This window comes from Falco punctatus (assembly GCF_963210335.1).
Source record: "Falco punctatus genome assembly, chromosome: 6".
Classification (NCBI taxonomy): Eukaryota; Metazoa; Chordata; class Aves; order Falconiformes; family Falconidae; genus Falco; species Falco punctatus.
In genome coordinates, this window is record NC_137585.1 from 18131546 (window position 1) to 18152570 (window position 21025).

Below are 21025 nucleotides of genomic sequence, written 5' to 3' on the forward strand. Positions count from 1 at the left end.
ATAATCATCTTTTCTTCCACACCCCCCTCCTTATGTTCAGAGTTGATACTAAACAAGCCAAGTGCCTGCAAATCGCAGGAGTATGTGCCTTAGGGCTGCTCTGAAGTAGAAACACAAGATCCGAACCAGAGCCCCCACAAGCCAATAGACAAATTGACTTCTGGAGCTGTGATGTAAACCCACGATGACTGCAATGGCACATTTCTGACAAAGTTTTCAAGCCAATCTGTCATTGTTGCTGTTATCATCACTGTGGTTGTATTAGCAGGAACACATGTCCTCAAAGGAGTAATAAAACACTAAAAATGGGAGTGGATAGCTGGAACATGGTCCTGTTGTCAGCTTCCATGCCACCACGGCCACTCATAAAAATCTCACTCTTGTCCTTGCTCTTTGGACCCCTCTACTAAGACAGCACACAAGGCAGGGTGCGTACGGGAGGGCTTTATGAAAGCATCTGGACTCCTTTTGAAGGGTCGCTCAAAGCCGTTTTCAGGAGTGGAGGGGGCACTACACCTGCAAGCACAGCTCTCAGCGCAGCCTGGGGCCATTCCCCCCGTGTGCCCCCGTTGTCCGCGCTTTGGCACGGCAGCGAGCCACGTGGGGCTGGCTAAGCACCTTCAAACCGAGCGTGTGCCCCACCAGCCTGCTGGCCCAGGGCAGGAGCTGGCTGCGCTGAGCCCCCCTGCCCCGCGTCAGCGCGGGAGGAGCTGCACGCACATACCTCCTCTATCACAGTTCAAACATGGATTCCTGGTGGGAAGCAGTCTATTAGTGCGGTTCACAAGACAAGGCTGGAAAAGTTTTAACACAGACCAATCCGCATCAGAACCAACAAGTTGTCAGGGGTTTCAGAGTGTTTGTGGGAAGAAATGAAATCAGCAACTTGTCCGTGGGAATGTGTTTTTTAGCAGATATGTCAAAAAACAGAAAAAAAACCTTGCAAAGAGCAGTTGTGCTGAAAGAATGCTGCTGTTTATCAACATGTCTCCTTGCAGGGCTGGAGATAGCATCCTATTATTTGCTGTTGTTTGGTTTGGCATTAGAATTTATCCTGAAAAAAAATAACCCAACCAAAACCATATGAATAAGGAGTTCAGTAAGGAGTTTTCACACAGTTCACATTTCTTAACTCCTCCTGTGCAAAATAAGTTAATGCAAACTGCAAGGAGAAAACATAACATTTATTCTTACCATCTCCTTTTAAGAACAAGTCAAAGAAAGCAGTCCAGGTGTCTATAGTGGGAAGGACTGGGTTATCTCTGTAGTAATAATACATGGAAACTGCAGTATCCTTTGGATTTCTGCTGATGTAGATCATCTGTAAATGAAGATGATATGATTTTAACTATCATGCCCTTTGTTTATTTTACAGGAGCTCTGCATGTAAATAAACGTAGTGTTTCCAGAGACAGTTTGCACCATCAAAACCCTTTCCTTTAGGATTCCTCTTTTGGTGACCATGCCATTAAAATAGAAACATACCTGTCTCTTCTTAGGCAGGAGTCAGTAGTGGTTAGTAACCAATTCTCTGTGGACAGAGGTGTGTTTGCTAGAGCTGTGTAATCTTTAAGTTTTATGAAAAAAATCTGCGTTCATTTTAACTCATGAGCTGGCATACAATCTCAGATATCTAACATATGAAATAATTTACTAATTAACATTCATGGAACAGTTGCAAAAAAATTTTGGCTTTCATTCAGATTAGCTTTGGTCTAAAAGTCTGTATCCAAGTAATTCTGAAATTTTTAACTTTTAATATAAAATCTGAGACCCAGAGCTTATTTTTTAAACATCTCCCACATTAGAATGGGAGGAACTCCAAACTGTGATCTGAGTCTGCCCCCCACATTTCAGTTCTCCTGTGTTTGCCCAGTATCTTTTTATAGGTCTTTAGAAAGCTTCAACAGGAGGAGTAGAATACCCTCACGCTCAGAACGGCATACAAGTACCCAAGGTAACTATTTTCTAAGCCAGTGCTCAAGCCAGTAGGAAATATGGCCATGAGAACACCCCCTATCCTTAATAATATATTTCTGATTATAAGATGTTCGTGTCCTATTTTGTGTGATGTCCCATATACAGATCACCCTGTGGGAGCGGTGGGGCAGGAGCAGAACCCAGTCCCTGCTCACACTGCCTTCGACTGCTGGTCAGCTGTGTCTCCAAAACCCACAGCAAACCACTTCTGGAAGCTGTAAAGCACTTGAAAACTATTAAGGCTCAACAAGACAAAACAGATTCTAATAGATACTTAACATATCTCACTGCTTTTATATCTTTTTGCCTTACCTTGCATTTTTTAGTCTTAAAATTTGGAGGTAACATGTTGTAGTCCAAGTGCGTTGGGATGATTCTCTTTGATGAGAGTTTATTCAGCTCCTCCAGTGTGGAAATGTCACCAAATTCAATGGGAGAGGTTAGTGTTATTTGAGTATTATAAAGCTTTGTTATAACTCCTGCAAGCCAATGAGTGCCTGCAAAAAAGTAATTTTAGGGAAACAAAAAAGAAAAAAAAAAGGAAGATTTGTTACTGAGAAAATATGTGCAATATGCATTTCGCATGTGGGAACAGCTTGCTAGTACACAAGCAATACTTCTAATCCCCCAGATTCAAGAAACTTTACATAACTGAATAATCCCATTGGCTTCAAATGTATAAATACTGGAAAAATTAGGCCTGTAGCTGAAGTACAAAGTAACTTTGTGAGAAGTGCTAATAATTGATATCAAAACAATCTCATTAGACAAACTACTCGTCAGCTGAGAAGTGGTATTATTATTATTTATTTCATAATAACCGGGAGGGGTTTCCTCATAGTAACTTAAGTCTGCGTATTAGGAAAGTCCAGGCTGAGCTTCCTCTTTGGTGTGTGCTTCTGTGTGCAAGTGAGGCAGGGGGAGAAGGAATAAGGAATAAATAAATCTACAGCCAAGAGGCATACAAATAACTTAATGTAACTCTCAACTTGCTCATAATTGAATGTAGGAACTCCTCAGGAAAATCCTTCAAGTACAGATTTTGCTTAAAAGAAAGAAATATTTATTTGTTTTCTGATATGACACCTGAGATTATTTTCAATTAAAGAATCAAAATTTAGATAAATGACCCATATTTTTTTGTAATTTGAACACTTACTGACAGAATAATAGATTCTCATCCTTTCTGCGTACAATGTCTTGTACACAAACATTTACCAACTAGTTTAAGCAGAGAACATGAAATAAACAATTGAGATTCTTGCAATTAACACATAACTGTAGAACTTACCAGATTTAGGATAGGAAACCAAAAGGATGTCATCTTCTCTAGCATCAAAAGTATCCAAGGAGTTTAAAAGTTCTGGAGAAGACCTGGTAGTAAAGGCAATCCCCTTAAACATGTGAATGAGTTCTGCCTCACTGGGGCTGGACATGGTTGCTTAAGTCTTGGATTCCTGCAAATCAGATAACAGTGAAATGATGAGGATTTAAGAGTTACTTCTAAGTCAGATGATTTGAACTGACAAATTGAGACCCAGCAATAGAAACCTCATGCTTATATACTTTGCTACACGCCATGGAGTCCTATCAGATTTTTCAAGGTAGTTTATAAAGGCAACTCAATTATTAGCAGTAACTTGATAAATAACTGAAATGCAGAGTAATGGAAAATGCATGTCATTTGTCATTTATTAGCTCTCCAGATAAAGTACTGAGGTGATAGTCAAAATGTGGAAAATTACAAGAATGAACATTATATGTTGTCTTAAAATATACTTAATATGATTATTCTATAATATATTTTGTTGGAAGCTCTTTTAGCTTCCAAGGAAAAAGCTACATCTTAAAATACTTTTTATGAATACAAACCCAATGTTTTGTTTTATGCGAATGAAATATTATTGATTTCATTTTACCAAATACACAATAGCCTAATTTTCAAAAGTGCAAATCGATTGCAAATGCTTGAGTTTTGTGATGTTAAGGTTCTAGGTTTTTTAACACCTTGGAATTTCAGCCTGAGGCATCTTAAAAACAGAGGCACTTAGTGGTACAATCATTTTTCAAGCTGTCTAAGAGGAGTACAAACAATAGAAATTGCAAATTTAAAATAGATATTTAACATTGGTTTGAATCCTGCATGTTTCATGACTAGAAGTGGTTGCAGATTTTTAAATCTGTCCACAGAATATGTGGATTCATCAAAATAAAAGTTGCTTGCAGGAAAGAGGTAGTTCTCATTTAATTACCTGTTTTGAAATGGATGTTTTGAAAAAATGTCATTCTATGCAAATCGTTAGTGTTTTTCAAACTGAAAACTCTCATTTAAAGTGACCTTAAACAATGTGAACGCATGACAGTAAAATAGTTCTGTTCTGAATCAAAACATTTTTGAACGCTTAATATTTTCAATTTTCCTTTCAATGGCCATAAATTAACGTATTCCTTTTTACATTCTTTTCCTCAAATATCCAGTGGCCTCACTATTCCTATTGAAAACCTCCTACAATATATTAAGCTGAGGCCCTTCAGTATTTTCAACTCCACTTGAAAGCCTGTGTGCAAATCTTGTTTTAAAATAAAGCAGTCTTTCAGGAATTTCCCAAGTTTACCAAATGCCCAGTACTTTTTTTTATCATAAATAATAACCTAGGTTTTGGTCATGGGAGCTGACTGCCAAATGACCTCCCATGACCCCTGGTAAGAAGTTAATGATTAGAGATGCCCTTCCAAGAAACATCTGAGCAGTCAAGATTATTCACAAGGAGTAAGGACAGTTACCTGCTTCTGTACTTACTTCTTTCTAATTCAGCCTCCAGGAAAGCTGGCAATATAGCATTGATTTCCCTTCCCCCCCCCCCCGCCCTTTTATTTTTTTTTTTTTTTTTTTTTCCCAGTAGTGCCAGCCTATCAGTCAAGGAGAAGTCAGCAAGTCTAGATCTCACCTGTGTTGCCTATAAAGTTGCCCTTAAACAGTTATCACCTGCAAAATGTGCCCTGTGCTATCAGTAAACTCTGAATTCCAGGACCAGGTGGGGATGATGATCGTGGAAAATATGCTCTGGAGACATGTTTCCTATCATTAGGCATGACATAAGGTGAGGGAATCTTTCCAGTACGTAAAGTGAGTCAGTGAGGGTACAAGAAACACCTGGATACTGATGCCCAGCTAGGAGTTGAGGGATCTCTTAGTGGTGAGGAGCTCAATATTTTTCTCCTGCTCCCAGTCTGAAGACCTAAGCTATCGCTTCATATCGTAAGGTATAAATCTAAAAATCTATCCTCTGTCAGCAGATTTCACTTCAGTTACTTCAGGTGTACCAAGTATGTTTGGAGTCATAAAGACACCTGTCTCTGTGTTGTTCTGAACATCTGCATTAGTCTGAATACAGAGGTTTCTAAGGTTTATTTTGAAGTCATCATTCCAGACGTGCATTTAGCACAAGCTAATGAAACTGTATTACCTTGACCTAGCAAAAATAATCTTATTGCAAATGCATTGAATATTTACTATGTCTTTTCCCTTTCATTTCTTCCTGCAACCCTATTACGTTTTGAGTCAGCACATTTGCCTAATCTCATCACTTGGACCTTAATTAATCATTCACAAAGGAAATAACCAAGGTGTAAAACAGAAGCAATACAGTAGCAAAGAAAATTCCAATTCTCTTAACTCATGTCAATTGCTTTTTATACTAGCTTCTCTTTTCAGCATGTTAATCCAGAGGAATCAAACTGAAATTGCTTCTAAAATGATGTCTATACTTGGAAAACAGGGCCCACCCCTGCAAGGCTACAGTATCCTGAAATGCAGTGACTTAAGGAAAAAGAGTATTCAGCACTTTGCAGGAAAAAGTTATCATAAAAACTACACTACATTAGCATCTAAAGTATATCATTATAGCTACATTATACAAAGAGAACGTGAGTTTAAAGGATGCCCTGCCAAATCCTCCATCTAGCTTTAATTTTCTCATTTATCAGTATTACAACACTGAATGTAGACTACAATTGATGCATTTTGACCTGGATGAACACAGGCATGGCAAGCTAATACCAAAGGATACCTATATCTATTGCCTCAATCTCTGCCACAGGCTCTGAGGAGCTTCTCCCAGCATCAGGTTGTCCTTGTCCTGCTCTCTGGCTCTACTACCGGTACAGATGGAGCGCACATTTTACCAGCAGGTTTCACAGACGATTACTAGCAAGAGAGCAATATTAAACTTGGGGTTTGAGGAAAATACAACTTGGTAGCTAGACACTGCACTCCTGGGCTTCTTCAGTCCAGCTCTTTTTGCCTCTATGTCTGACTTACCTTCTCCCGTCTATATCCTTGTCTGGGTGAGTAACGTCTTTCTTGCTGTAGAAGACTCAAAAAATTTGACTGTTCTGTTCCTGCCTCTACCCTGCCACCTCCACTTCAGGCTCACCATTCTCTTCTCTGCTTGATAAAAGACAGAACCAGGTGCATCTCCTTCAATTGAAGATTTCCTAACTGAGGCCAATCGCAATACCATTCCCCTCCAAATGCATCTCAGGCAGCACGTACTAAAAGAAATAGTGACATTGTGGAAAACATGCAGATGAAGTCCTATATGTTGGTTACACACGTCAGAAGTTGGATGTACGTCCACAGGGTTCTGAATGTTTTTAGTTAGCACTGTCAAGCACCAGGTTTCTCATCTTTTGAAATGCCCTAAAGCTGTGAAATATTCAGACTTGTCATATTGGCTAATGAATGGAGAGGTAAAACTGACACAGCTGGTCATAAGATTTTGTTGCTCTAATTCTCTACCAGATACACCAGCCACCTGAAATTAGTAGAAGTTATGTCCATAAAGATCATCCTTGTGCATCTATGTAAAATCTGTACACAGGCTCTGCAACAGTGATGAAGGAGTGACATCTTTCAAGACTATTTCAGTGCAGAATATCAAACAGTTGTTGTTACAAAGTGTGCAAGACTGATCTCCAGTAAGGAAGTTCAGCCATGAAATCCACTGTTACTGGTGAGCCTGTCACCCCTTCCATAGCTCCACCTTCTTTTCCGTGCCTCCACAATGATCTGAACCCCACAGACTTTTCTGTAGGGATCACTCTGTCCAACCTTTCCTCTCAGTGCAGAATTACTTCCCTATTTATTTTAGTGTTACAACTGAAGTGTCTCTTCCAAGTTTGTAGGCAATGACTATATAATAAAGACAGCCTGCAAAATGTTAAATACAGCCTGAGGGCTCAGACTGATCGGGAAGGCAGGGCACCTCAGTGCCCAGGTGTCAACCGTTTAGGAACCTAACCCTGGCCTTCTATGTGGTTCTAAAAGCCCCTCAGTTGCAGGGTAGATGTGGGGCTGCCCATGATAGATCGAGACTCAGCTGAGCTGCAGTAACTGCCTATCGGTGCGCCCTGAGCTGGTCCCAGCTATCAGGTAGTGCAACAGTCACAGCCGCTTCACCGGGATGGGCATTGCATTGCTTTACACTTCCAGCAGCAGCCCTCCACCTGGCAGGCTTTCTTGCAGCGCCTAAGCTCTTGCAGAGAAGCCTCCCCTCATTGTCCCATAGTTCAATACTAACGGAGTACTGTGATTTAACAACTCTCATTTCAGAAGTCTCTGATTTCATAGGCATGCCTATCTGCAGCAGCTACATCTGCCTTTAGGTATACTGTGAAGGAAGTCAACCCTATGTGCAGTCATGTTGCTTTTACGGCATGTCAGATTATGAAGTTCCTTGACCACCTTTTATTCCTCTCACGACAAACCATTGCCCGAGGATATTTTGTGCCAGATCCACAACTGATACAGCTAGTCACAACAGTCCCAGTGCTGCCAGCAGAGCCGTGCCCTTTGGAGAGCTGGCAGGCAAATGCCATGGCCCCAGCTCCTGCCCTGCAGCTGCACATGATGGTACCTTCAAGGCACGAAACTTACGTAATGGAGACGTGAAGGGGTGGGGGGCGAGTGGCAAAAAGGGAAAAGCAAACAAGGATTTAAACCTTCATTGGGGTAAAAAAGATGAAGCTGTGTACGTGCAGAGGGCTCAGCCAGCAAGTGCTTGGCTGTCCAGGTGGGGTTGCCCGTGAACATTCCCAGGTCCCCAGGGTGAGAAGAGAGGTCTTGCAGGCCTGGTTTCTTTTCTGCTTATCTTTATTGTCATGTCTAAAATACAGGCTTACTGGGATAGAATTAAATGACAGAAACTAAGTTACCCTGTTATTGCTAGTGCACTAGCACTTCAAATGAAGCTAGTAACTTCACTAGTGGCTTGAAATGGTAACACCCTGCTTTGACTTGTCATAACTGCATAGAATTTGTCTGATTTTTTGAAGCACACATGCAATAATACACCAAAGTATTCTATAGGGAGCCACATAATTCCAGCAAAAAAAGCCTTTTCAGCTATATGTCCTTCAGAGATCTATACCCTGTGGAGCATCACTGCACACAGAAAAATCAGGGCAGTGTCTGATGGGAAATGCTATCCTGTCGGTTTGCACACTGCCTTTAAATCCAGCAGCTGGGGGAACCAGCAGTCCAGCTCACCACAACCACCCCTGGGAAGGCTGGTGGGCCACAGCCATCGGGAGTGTGCCAAGGGGAAGAGGAGCACTTGCGTCCATACGCCCAGCGAGGCAGTGTCCAGCAGGCAGCCTGCTGTGCTCTGTGCCAGCTCTCTGGTGGGCCCAGCCCAAATGAGTAGGGTGATCTTGAGGTAAAAGACGATGCAGTTTGCATTTGAGGGAACTGACTGGAAACCTTGGCTTCATGCAAATGCCAGAGGGGAGCCAACCTTGGCTACCAGGGAATGGAGGCCACCAGGTCCCCGAACTGCACACAGAGCTCACAGAGAGTCTCACACAGGACAGCTGGTAGCCCCATTGCACCTTGTCTCATTTGCCCAGTTCTCACGACAGCCAATGGCCAGCTAAGGTGCAGCAAGAAGTCTGGTGGCCAGGAGCACACACCTCTGGTTTTGCTATCTCTCCAGCCAGCCCCCTGTGACAACTCTGTGAGCACCTTTTTTCTCCCAGGAGAAAGTAAAGCAGCGATTAACCCATGCCAGCCTCAGCGTTACCTCTCCCTGACCTAAGGAGGCTGACCCGTGGGCTCTGGGTCTGCACCCTGTCAGCTGGCAGCACCCTTCAGGACATTGACATGGAGACCTGATAGTGGCTGGGCTGCAGGACCCATATCAGCAGTACAGACCTCACATTGCAGCATGGCTCCTATCTGCAGGGGAAAGGTCAGAGGAAACATCTTGTTGTTAAGAAGGGTCACCTCCACAGCAGCTGAGAGGAGTCTGTGATAAACACAAACGTGGCGTGTCAGGTTACCAAGGGCTTGTTATCTTTTGACGTTGTATGATTCAATGATTCTGTGACATGGTGGAGGGGTGGGGTTGTTTCCTCATGCCCAGGAGAGGTTTGGGTGGCAGCCCCCACCACCCCAAGTTACAAACACATTCTTCTGTCCCACCCACACCTGCAGACTCCTTCCCATAGCAGAGAGCTGAGCCCCACAGCCCCCCTTTTGGGATGACCCCCTCCACTTCTGCCTTCCTATGCAGTGGAACTGCACTGCCTTGGTCCTGGCTCATTTTAAGGCCCTAGCTTAACTTAAGGTCCCTTATTTTAAGGTCCTTTAAGGTCTTTTATTCAGTCACAAATGACTAGACATGAACTATAAAATGGTGCAGGAAAATCAGAAGGTGGTAGAGAGGAAACAGCACCATGAAGAAAGCTAACTCCTTCCCAGCCAGAGGCAGTACAGCCCAAGCATCTCCAGAACTGTTAGTCACTCCTGGACAGACAAATTGATTCCAGAGTCCAAGAAGAAGTCACTTGGGTGTGATTTATAACAACTTTCTGTCATTGTAATAGGAATAGGAGTTGAAACACAGGCCAGATCCAGACTGGATAAATGAAATGTGTTTAATGCTGATTCTCTGATTTTGTATTCTGCAGTGGCCGTGTAATATTCTGCAAATTTTTATATTTCTTCTCTGTTGTTATGAGAGTTTTTTTGTATGTTCATGTGTTATATGAACTATTTAAGCATAGACATTTTATACAGGAAAATTTTTTTACTTTTTTCTGTAAGCAAAGAGTTCCTACTGCACACTCGTCCTCTCTGGCAGAGTCAGGATGTGGCTCAGAACAAGGGAAGAACAAATCAGTCATTGTCTACCACAAAGTGTTTTAGTCGTAATATTGGATGGAGGAAAAACCCCCAACTTTTTCTGTGGTTCTAAAGGAAATTTCAAAACAGGTTTTACAGCTGCCCAGACCTTTTCCTGAGATGGAGCACAACTTCTAACTCTTTCCTCCCAACACATGAGGTATTATTTTGTTTTACAGACTTGAAGGTACAAATATCTCCAGAGATCCTGTAGTCAAACCACAAGCCTGACACATGATACAGTTTCATCCAGCTGTATCTGGTCAGATCTCAACAGCCTGTTGCACACAGGTGTATTTTCCATCTAGACTTACTTGAAGTCTTCATTCAAAACAACAGAGAAGTCACTTCAGCCATTTCTATCCCTGTAGATAGTTACTGTCACTGTCATACCTGTGTCTTACTGCTAACTTAGAAAAGGAATTTTTCCAAAGGTGAATAACCACAAATCACTCTACGTCGATTTTTCTATCACCTTTCTGGGAGGTGCTGAAATATAAATGGCTTAAACCCCTTTGTCTTACATGGATTTTCCATACAAACCATCATCCTAAGAGAAAGTATTACAACCAAGACTTACAACATACAGTGCAGGAGACTGAATGAGTTCCAGTCTCTTTGGGATTTATTTCCATCATAACACTTGCGCAAAGCAAATACAAAGGAGGAGGATGTAGGCAGCAGAATGGTGTGGAGAGTGATCTGCTGATTGCCCAGGGCCAGGGGCTAAATCTCTGTCACACTCAGATATCCCAGGTGTGATCAGGTTCCTGCTGGATTCACAAAACTGGAAAGCAAGTTTAAAGACCGGTTTAGCTCCTCTCTGAGCTGACATGGTCATGGTTGTAACCTGCAGGTTTAACAGCTCATGTCTAAAAAATGTTCAAAATTGTGTAAGGACATTGGTCGAATCAAATCAATTAACAACTTTAGTTATTAGATTCTATTTCCATTTATTATTCTATATTTACAGGATATATACATGTAGACACCATTTGCAGTCGTTATTGTGTGCGTACAAGTTACTACAACTTTTTCTCTCAAAAGAGAAGAAAAATAATTTTTATTTGTGCTTCTTATCTGCTTACAGGGTATGGAGTCTCTTCACTTTGTTGGAACTCTGTGCACAGCTCTATCTTAAAGGGTCTATGTGTCACCAAGACAATTCAAACAAGTTCTCAAAGGCATCGTGCTGAGGCTGGCACAGTCACATTGCTGAAGATCCAGGGCTTGCAAAGAGACCTGTTTTCTATTCAGCTAACTTGTTATGTTGGTGGGGTGAACATTGTTCTGTGCAAAACACAGACAATAAACTACACTTGAATGTAATGCTGAAGACAAGCCTGGATATGGTCTTTATTCAGATATGAAAATGAGTCACAAGTGCTCCCTTGCGGTGGTGAACTGCATGTTGGGCTGTATAAGAGAAGGTGTAGCCAGCAACCTAAATGTAGTGATTATTTCCCTCTCTGGAGCACTTCTGAGGATATGTCTGGAGTCCAGTTTTGGATTGCCTAGTACAAGAGAGGTATTGGAAACTAGGGTAAGTCCAGCGGAGGACTACCAAGCTGGCTGGGGCTGAAGCACACAACATACAAGGAGAAGCTGGGAGAGCTGGGTCACTGTAGTCTGGAGGTCGAGTCCTTAATGCTACTACTTCGTGGGTGCTTGTAGAGAAGGAGGAGCGAAACTCTTCTGAAGATGTGCCCAGCAACAGGATGTGTGGCAACAAACACAAGCTGCGACAAGGGAGATTCCAGTTAGATATTAGGAAAAATTTTTCACCGTGGGAGTAGTCAACATTGGAATAGGTTTCCCAGAGCAGCTGTGATTTCTCCATCCTCAAAATGATTCAACACTAGAGCGGACAAGATCCTGAGCAAACCAATCTGACTTGGCACTTTGGTTGCTCTGAGCAGGGATGGAAATAGATGCTCTCCCCAGTTTCCTTCCTACCTGGATTGCTCTGTGGTTCTGTATTTCAGAATGGAGTGGTAGGACCACTGTTGAAACACAATCCTCTTTTGTGTAAATCCAAAGTAGGTATTTTCATTTGGTGAATGTTGTCTTTATATATATAGTGTTCTGTGGGTAGCAACATAATGTAAATGTAAAACTTCAGTAAAATAAATGGAGTTAAGATATTGATGGGATAACTCCTGGTGAAAGACCGTATCTTTCTGTGTTGGATCTTCCATGTAAAATTTCCACCTCAATATGCAATAAAAGAACAGGCACCCCAAATCCAAATACTATTCTACTTAGGCCAGTTTTTGTTTTCACTAGCAACTACCCTTCCCTGCAATTTATGAGACTACCAGAAAATCCCAAAAGTTAACTGATGCAGAGGGGAGATTCTTCCCCATCACCACTAATATATGATCATTTTCAGCCCTGAAAATGTTGGGTAAGGCCTCCAAGGTCTTTGTAACTTTTAGAATGTTATTGAAGAATCATATATTATATGTAACCACATCACCAAAACTATGATGTAACTTAGCTGAAATAGTTATCCTTGTCTTACGTGATTAAAAAATTAGAATCCAATCCAGATTAACGAGGCTGAAAACCTGTAAAGACTGCTGGGCCAATATCCACATCAATTTTCAAATTCGTGGATCTACATTAAGACCTCCTAGATGTCATCCAAGTCCCTAGGCTTAACATTTCATGTCGGCTGTCTCCCTGGTTTCAGTGTTATCTTGCCATAAGATATAGTAAAGTCTGTGATTTAGATGTAATGCAGGATGATCTATTAGTTTTTTGTGGGTTTTTTATTCTACTTGTTGACTCATTAGGTTCCACGTTGCATCGGGGCTAGCCAGCTTCAGTAACTGCCACTCACAACAACAGCACCTTTATTAATTGACTGAGTGCATAATTTCTTCAGATGCATGTTAATCAGCATTTTTTTCAGAATTCTCTCATGCTGTCAGCTTAGTAATAGCTTCATGAGCTATTTTATTTTTCTCTGAAGAAAAGCAAATGCTGCTGAAGACCAACAGGTTAAATGCAGAATCGAGCGAATTACTGCCAGCATTAAAGATCTAGAATTCCAGCTGCTTTTCACAAAATTGCCCTCAATTTCATGCATTTTCAGATAATTATTTCTTATACTTGTAACTTCCTGTTATTATTATAAAAAAAGAAGAAAAAGTATCTGGCTGAGGGATAAAAAGGAAAGTTAATGAAAGGGAGAGAATGTACTGTTTATTTCTGCACATTGGATTCGCAGTCAAACTCCTAAAACAATCAAAGTAAAATACAGATAGGAAATACAAATATCAAAATACAGGCTCATATTTCTTCAAGGTTTCAAACGTATCCAGCGTTTGTGTCAAATCCATATACTTAATTAAGAAATGTTTCTTCCTTTCTTGTGTGACGGTAACTCTAGGCTCATTCGTATTCAGAAAATAGGGAGATTAGTGGGAGCAGGATGTTTATGCATGGATGGCAGAATCTGGATTTTTTATTACTAGGTCTGACTGATGGGAAAATATTTTTTTTGAGGAGATAAATTAAAATAATAAATGTTACCAATGGCAAGAATGTTACTTTGCAACAGTTATTAATTGCTATATATAAAATGAAATAGTTATGTGCATGACTTCTTTAAATGTATATGCAGGTGTCACACACATATATGAAAGATATGACTTTAGAATGCAGAAATTAATATATGAATATATGTAAATGTAATCTGGGTTTTCTTTTATTCATAAAATCAGAGCTCTTCAAATGAATATTTATGTTCTGTGCAAACATCTTACACAGTTATTAGGTCTGTTTCTTTTCTTTAAGCTTGTAAAGTGATTTATCCTGCTGACAGAGAAAGATTTAGCATCAGAGGTCCGCCCTCATTATCAGGCAGCACAATAAGCAATGACTACATCACTCTCATTTGATGAAGCTATATTAAAATCTTCAAGCTACTTTTCAATTACCTTTGTAGCTCTTTTGATGAAATGTGAAAGAGAAGTGCAGCAGAAAAATAATGCAACCAGTCAGCATCATGCACCTTAATGCAGAATTAATGCTTATTAATTTTTGAGGTGTACTTTTTGTGCTGGGCATTGTGCCACTGTTTGGTTTTAAATGGGTAGATAACATTTTGATTGATCTGAATTAATTTCTAAATAAACACTAATTTAGATTTATGGTATTTATTTATACACTTAGCGAACAAAGGCCAGTTCTACCATTAAGGCATATTTCTACTGACCAGCAGCAAACAGTGCAATAGATACTCCTTCTTTCATAGATATATAAATTAAGGTGTGGTAAACATTGGGGCTTCAATGCAGTTCCTAATCTCTCCATGTTGAGCTCTGGTATGTGAAGATCATCGTTTTAGATAATAATATAAATACCAAATAATATAAATACCAGATCTAGTCAGTCTAAGATTCATAAACAGACGTTTGTCTTCTGAAGTTGAGCATATAAAGCTCTCCCTGTAGTTCGAAGGTGCCCTTTTATCTGGTTGACAAGGTTTATTACGACTACCTGCTGCTGGTAGCTGTCTTATAGTATGTTGGTAGACATGAGCTTTGCATTTCAGTCTCAGCCTCAGGTGAGGAGCTGTTGGGGTTTGCAGCCGGTCTGCAGACAAGTTAGTTGACTTCAAAGACTTAGTCATGCACCTTAAAGACAACCACAAACTGTCAGGTATGTAAACAGGATGTGAAGAACTGGAACTTAGAACCGCACCTACAGCAACAGCAAATAGTAAGCAAGAGGAAGAACACAAAAACCTATCAGGGTCTGACACATGGACTGTCTAAGATATATAAGTAATTTGTATAAACAATAAAGGCCATTTTGTCCGAACCCAGCCACGAAGACAGTGTTTTTCAGTCCGCCTAGACCTGCGTCGCCACAGGGAGCAGCACAAGGAGCAGCAAACCGGCTTGCCTCAAGCCAACTGGCACACACTGGGGGGGAATCACAGGGCCTCTTCCCTCAAGCCTTGTCTGCTCTCAGGGAAAGAGGAGGATGGGTCTGTGCAAAGGGACCTGAGCTCTGCCGTGCCTGCGCTGCTGAACCAGGTCTGCTCTGTGCTGGTGCGGGTTACAGCCATGGCAGGCTGAGCGCAGGTCTAGCTGCACGTACCCATATAGATACAGCCTTGGTCAATATTCCCAGATCTTGACAGGCGTATCAGCAGGTAGCCTGGTACCTAACTGGGGGACAATGGCACTTCTCTCTTCTACAGGAATTTTCCCTCATCATGCACTTCTCCCCTTCCTCGCCCTTACAGCACTGCTTCCACCGCTCCCTTGCTGTTATGTGCTATTGAGCTATCAGTACTAGTAGTAGATATAAAAAACAAAAGCTGATCTTTGCTGACTGACACTCCTTGCTGCTGTGTAGGTACATCACAGCCAGCAGCTTATTAAAGGACATCAAACCAGACCCTTACTAGCTGCTGCATCTCTCCTTCAGCTGACTATCACTCTCCACTCAACACCTCTGAAAGATAAAGGACTTTGTACTCTTCCCTCTGTGAGGGAGGTCATGAAAGATGCAAGACACAAAGACATACAAGACAATTATGACTTGTCTGGAGGTCTTGATGAGGTGTCCAAGACCCCAGGACTAAGTCCCCCAGCCTATTTATGTATGAGCAGGTTCAGAGTAGGTAAACGTCTCCCCCCATCTGCAGTCCGATTTCCCACATGCAGGCTGTGGGCTTCTCTAGACACCAGCACGTGTGCTGGGGGCAATGAAAATGGATCAGGCTGTCCACTTTCTAGCCAGGAGACCTCCAGTTCCCTGATCAGCAGAGGAAAGGAGAAGAATGGTTTATCCATGTGTGTGTGTGTGTCCCTTGGAGAGATGCTTCCTGTCACTTTCTCACGCCTGAGACCTTCCCCACCAGCTCATGCAGGAACCCCCTTTCAGATCCACCAGTATCTTTCCTGTCACTCCCATGCCCACAGCAAGCTCACCATACCTCTTCTCTTCCACCCTCTGCTTCTGGTTAGCTGCAGTTCTCATAATCTCCAGCTACTCTTCTCCTGAACCCTTGGCCAATAAAAGTTCACTGGTGCAATTTTTATTCTTTAAAATGTACTTCAAGTTTTACATAATTGAAGGCATCTGCACCTGACAGCATTTCTTAACCTCTCAGACAATACTGACAGGGCAGCTTATGCCTTCATTTTTTTTTTATCACACTTTTTTAAAGTGCAGTTTAGATTTGATAACACAATGTAGCCCTTTGGACTATTCAAATCACACGGAAAACAGCCTTCTCAGAACCATCTTAAAATACTTCCCGCACATATGCAGGAGAGCATAGTGGTATGTGAGCAATTTGCACAGACATATCTAGACAGCTTCACTCATTTTGAATGTCATGATATTGGCATTCCCCAGATGTGTTGTGTTAACAATGGAGCAAGGAAGAAAATTATGGATGTCTTAGATTTGGGGACAGCTATAAAAACACAGGACAATAACACAGGACAGTAACAAATACTTTATCTCATTTTTCAAACAGAAGGATTGTATTGGAGAAACTCCTGATTTAAATGACCCCATTTTTGGCTCATTAGCTTTAGTCTACAAGCCATTAATTTGCAAGTAAATTTCAAGTGAATGAAGGATTTAAAATGCTTAGAATTGATCTTTAAATTGCCTTCTTGTCACACATTAATAATATGAATGATGCTCCACAGTGATAAAGGGTCACAGGCAGGATGGTTTTGTGCTTGAAAAGAACAAGATACTTTTAGGACCTGTGTCTCATACAGAACCTAAGCCCTGTTGTCTGGGCTGATTATTTATAGTTTATCACCTACACTCTGGCATGCGCAGGAGGCAGTTCAGACCACATCACAGGAAAGTCTTAAATGCATCTGCAGCCTGACAGATGATTTGCTATAATGGATATATTAATAAACCAATACTGAGAGCAGCTTCATGACAAGACAAATAGCAAGATATTTTTACTAGGGATATTTTCAGGAGTTACAGGAGCATTGAATCCACAATCTACTAACAATACAATTATTTGCAGCATCTATTATGCATGACAAAAACTGCCAAAACACTCTCAGGATAATATTTGCAACTTGGGGATGGGGGGAACACAAAATCCTCAAAATAGATGAGATTCTCTGAATGTCCAATCTACTCCAGCTCCTTCTGAATAGGGTTGCACCTGTTGGGACAAATTCTCCTCTCACATCTGCTTCTAAAACCTTATTATCTTCCCTTGGCCCATTGTGTTTAAACAAACCAAAGTGAAAACTGGAGGTAAAATGAGCATCAACAAAACATTATTTCTATGGATTTGCCATGGTCTCATATTAAATTAGTTTATGGAGGATGCTGCAGCTGCTATCTAGAAGATCAATCACTTGACTTTCATTAGATCTGACAGCTGTAAATGCTCCTAGATGCAGAGTCTGGCAGGCTTAGATTAGTCTCCTTACGCGTGAAACATCACCATCAATGCAAGCTTAGGATAATTGCCCTGGTTGACATTTACAGGGAGCTAAGAGAAAGATGTTTCATATTTGGGTAAGTGGGTACATTTGGGAAAAAAAACCCACAAATTAAATCTCAGAAAGTAAAATTACTTTTTTTTTAATCTGAGTTACTACTTCTGGCATAATAGAGCAAAAGGCACCACAGTGAGATCAGACTCAGAAATCCAGATACCTTGCTCTGGAAAGTTATTCTGCTATGAATTTGTGTTTGTTTGCTTGCTTGTGTTCCAGGGGGCTCTTTTTGTTTTCTTGCTTCTCTGAAGTACAATAAAATCTTTTTAAAAAGCGGACTGATCAACTGTATTAGACATATTTCCAAAGCAGAAGCATCTTCCAAAGCCTGTTGAAATAAAAAGACCCTCGTGTATTCATCTGGTTCAATGTAAATATAGATTTGTCCTTCCTTTATTTGGAGACCATCTCATATCATTAGCTGGCTCAGGCAGTCCAGTCCCTTGGGTGCTCAGTCCAAATGGGCATAGTTTCCTCCCACAGAATAACATATACCATGTTGAAAATCATTAGAAAGAGTACAAAACAGCCAAGGACATGCAACTGAGCCAGCATGAAATGTCTTCATTACACCTCCTTTCTGCAGTTCTCTCCCTTGTAAGAATTACTGTTGAAATGCATGAGTGATGAAGGATCACTTTGGCTTACCAAGTGTTAACTGAAGGGGGTCTGATTTCCAGTAGAAATTTTTCAAAGCTTCTAACCTTTCTTTCAGGAAAGAATCTAGCAATTGAGTTCTAGGCAATAATAAGGTCTGCACAGAAAACAAACTATTTATTTAGTGAAAAAAAGACATAATTCTTACCCTGGTGTTTTTTCAATATCCTTTCCAAAAAATGAACCATTACAAATTTTTCTCTGCAAAAAAATGCAAACCCCAGTCAGTCACTTACCAATGGCTGGGCCAGGCATGATATTCAAAGTAACATTGAATAAAGCAAAATCTCTTTTTCAGTTCCATAAAAAATGGTCCAGATCTTTACATTGAGTAGATCAGCCACTCTTACATTCTGAGGGCATTTATACCAGAAAGTACATGTTTCTGTAGACTGCTTGGGTTTTGATGAGGTGGTATTTTCTAGCAGAAAAAAAAAATGTCTTCAATTATCTGGTCAGTTCCGTTAACATCTCCAGCAGTTCTGTCTGATCACTTCACTTAACACCATCCCCAGCTGTGACAGGTATGTACTCGCAGTACTTAGCACAAATGGTACTCGCAGTGCTTTGTAAACACTGAACTTGGTGAGAAATGAGGGTATTTGGAATTTGGGCCATTATCTAATCAATCTGTGCACAACCTTGTTGGAAAGTATGTGTGGTTTTTTTCTCTGTTGGTGATGTTGTTGCTCATTTTGTCATTTTAGAGCTTGCCTGGTCCCAGAGAAGTCTGTGGGTGTCTGTAATTCTCTCCATGGCTGTGCAATCCCACCAGTGCTATTTCACACAGCTCAGAGGTGCAGGATGCTGTCACAGGGTAGTTGAGCTTGCTTAAATTAGATGAACTAAGGTGTAGTGAGGTAACAGCAGAAAAAGTCACAGGTGGGACATACACAGTGGATTTCATGATGAAACATTAAAAATGCATGGAGTCTTAAAGGGATTAGTGCCCAGGTGTCTTCACTAAGTGAAGTCTTGTAACAGCAACCCTAGAGAGCACGGACAGAAGGGTAGAACTTCCCTTGTTATTAACCTGCACTGGGTTTCAGCCACTGATTGGAATGTACAAATCCATTACTAACACATTAAGCTGTTCAGTCATTTTGGGTGTGTTTTTGTTTTGTTTTCTAGTCAGATTTGTTGCTTAAGAATTTGGCATCTATACTTTGGCTTTTCCAACATTTATAGATCAAATCTTTCTTGACCTTCAAAAGTCTGTTTAACAAAGAATTTCCACTGAGAAAAGAAAGAGAAATGTAATCTTTAAACAGGCAGGTATTTTAGTAAGGATTGTGTTCCAAGAAAATGCAAAAAAAAACCCAAAACACAAAACTATAAAAAATCAGATGCATCAGTTTCCATTATCCAGGTAGTTACCTATTAAAGGTGCCAGGAAGTGCATTAATGGAGGTTTTATGCACTTTATAAAAATACTCAGTCCAGACCATAAATGAAATTTAGCCTGAGGATGGGGGTAAGACAGACCCCAGTGCCCACCTTACTTCCATCTATTTCAGTCTTCACCCTCTGCCCATCATAACATTCCCACTCCCTTCTCTAGTATACCCAAGGCAAAGCTAACGTGACAAATACAGAACAACCACTGCAGCAACCAGAATGCATTGGCAGCAGTGTTTTAAAACAATTATTTCACAGACACTTTGCCAAGACCCACCTTCACACAAGAGGAAAAGGCTAATGTACGTTGGCCAGTTTTTGTGGCTCTTACTGCAAGCATCTCATGTCTTAGTCTGTTATTTTCTTTTGACTTCATTATTTATTTGACTAACCAAGGGCTTTGGAACTGGCCCATTACTCCTTAAAACACAGCATAATTGTTAAATCCCAATTAAAAACCTGCTTCTTGGTTTTAGTTTGTTGCCCCCTGTTGCCATCACTGCAGCTTTTGTGTTCAGGCTAAAGAGAAGAGAAACCTACTGAAAGAGAAAATGTTTCTCCCAAACAGAAGAAAATTGACCAAAGCTCCAGTTCCCAAAAAGTGCTGCTGCTGGGTTCCATCAAGGGAAGGCCAACAGATTTTCCTAACCCCATTGGATAAGGTTTTTACATATATATGCTTATCTATTTTTTCTTAGGACTGAGCCATAATGAAGACTGGGGGAGGATATGTTGAGTGGTAGAAATGAAGAAAGCGTCATAATGGTAATGGATGCATTAGGGAAAGATATGGAAAATAAAGAAAAAAGGTATTAGAATAACAACTGGATAAAAATGTTACTGGTAGATGATGTGTGCAGATAGAAGAAAGAACGTGAAAACAGACATGAAACAGAAATACCTGGGAAAGGAGAATGACCTGGGGGAGACTATAGCTATGAGGAAGAACTAACCTAATCAGATAGGTAGATTGCATTAAAGAGCAGCAAATCTGGATTTGCCATCAATCTCTGCCTTTCATGGAAATGTTTTGTCTATTTATATAGTACTTTTTGAAAATAGTATCTTTATTCTATGTGCAGTGTGTAACACCAGACAATTCCAATTGCAATTGGAGCTGCTATGTGCAGCTGTGATATACAAATGGCAGAGGGTATAAAAGTGGCAGAGGGTTTAGGAGATGTATAAGGAAAAGGGAGAGCAGATGGAGGTGGGCGAGAGGAATGCTTGCAGCAGGCAACATGCTCAGAAGGCTTGCAAAATGCCATGAAAATAAAATTTCTGAGATCTG

General features: G+C 40.9%; 1 protein-coding gene across 2 annotated transcripts in view; it reads right to left on the reverse strand.

Moving 5' to 3' along the window:
- The window catches only part of LOC308065781 (sulfotransferase 6B1-like), a 117587-nt gene that overhangs the window by 12625 nt on the left and 83937 nt on the right, over positions 1-21025 (reverse strand). For both annotated transcript variants that reach the window (XM_080392206.1, XM_080392205.1), the window contains exons 2-4: positions 3272-3437; positions 2293-2477; positions 1195-1321 (exon numbers count right to left, since the gene is read on the reverse strand). In XM_080392206.1, coding sequence (XP_080248332.1) covers positions 1195-1321; positions 2293-2477; positions 3272-3416 — 457 coding nt within the window. In that variant the 5' untranslated portion in view covers positions 3417-3437. The remainder of the gene's footprint in view (positions 1-1194; positions 1322-2292; positions 2478-3271; positions 3438-21025) is intronic.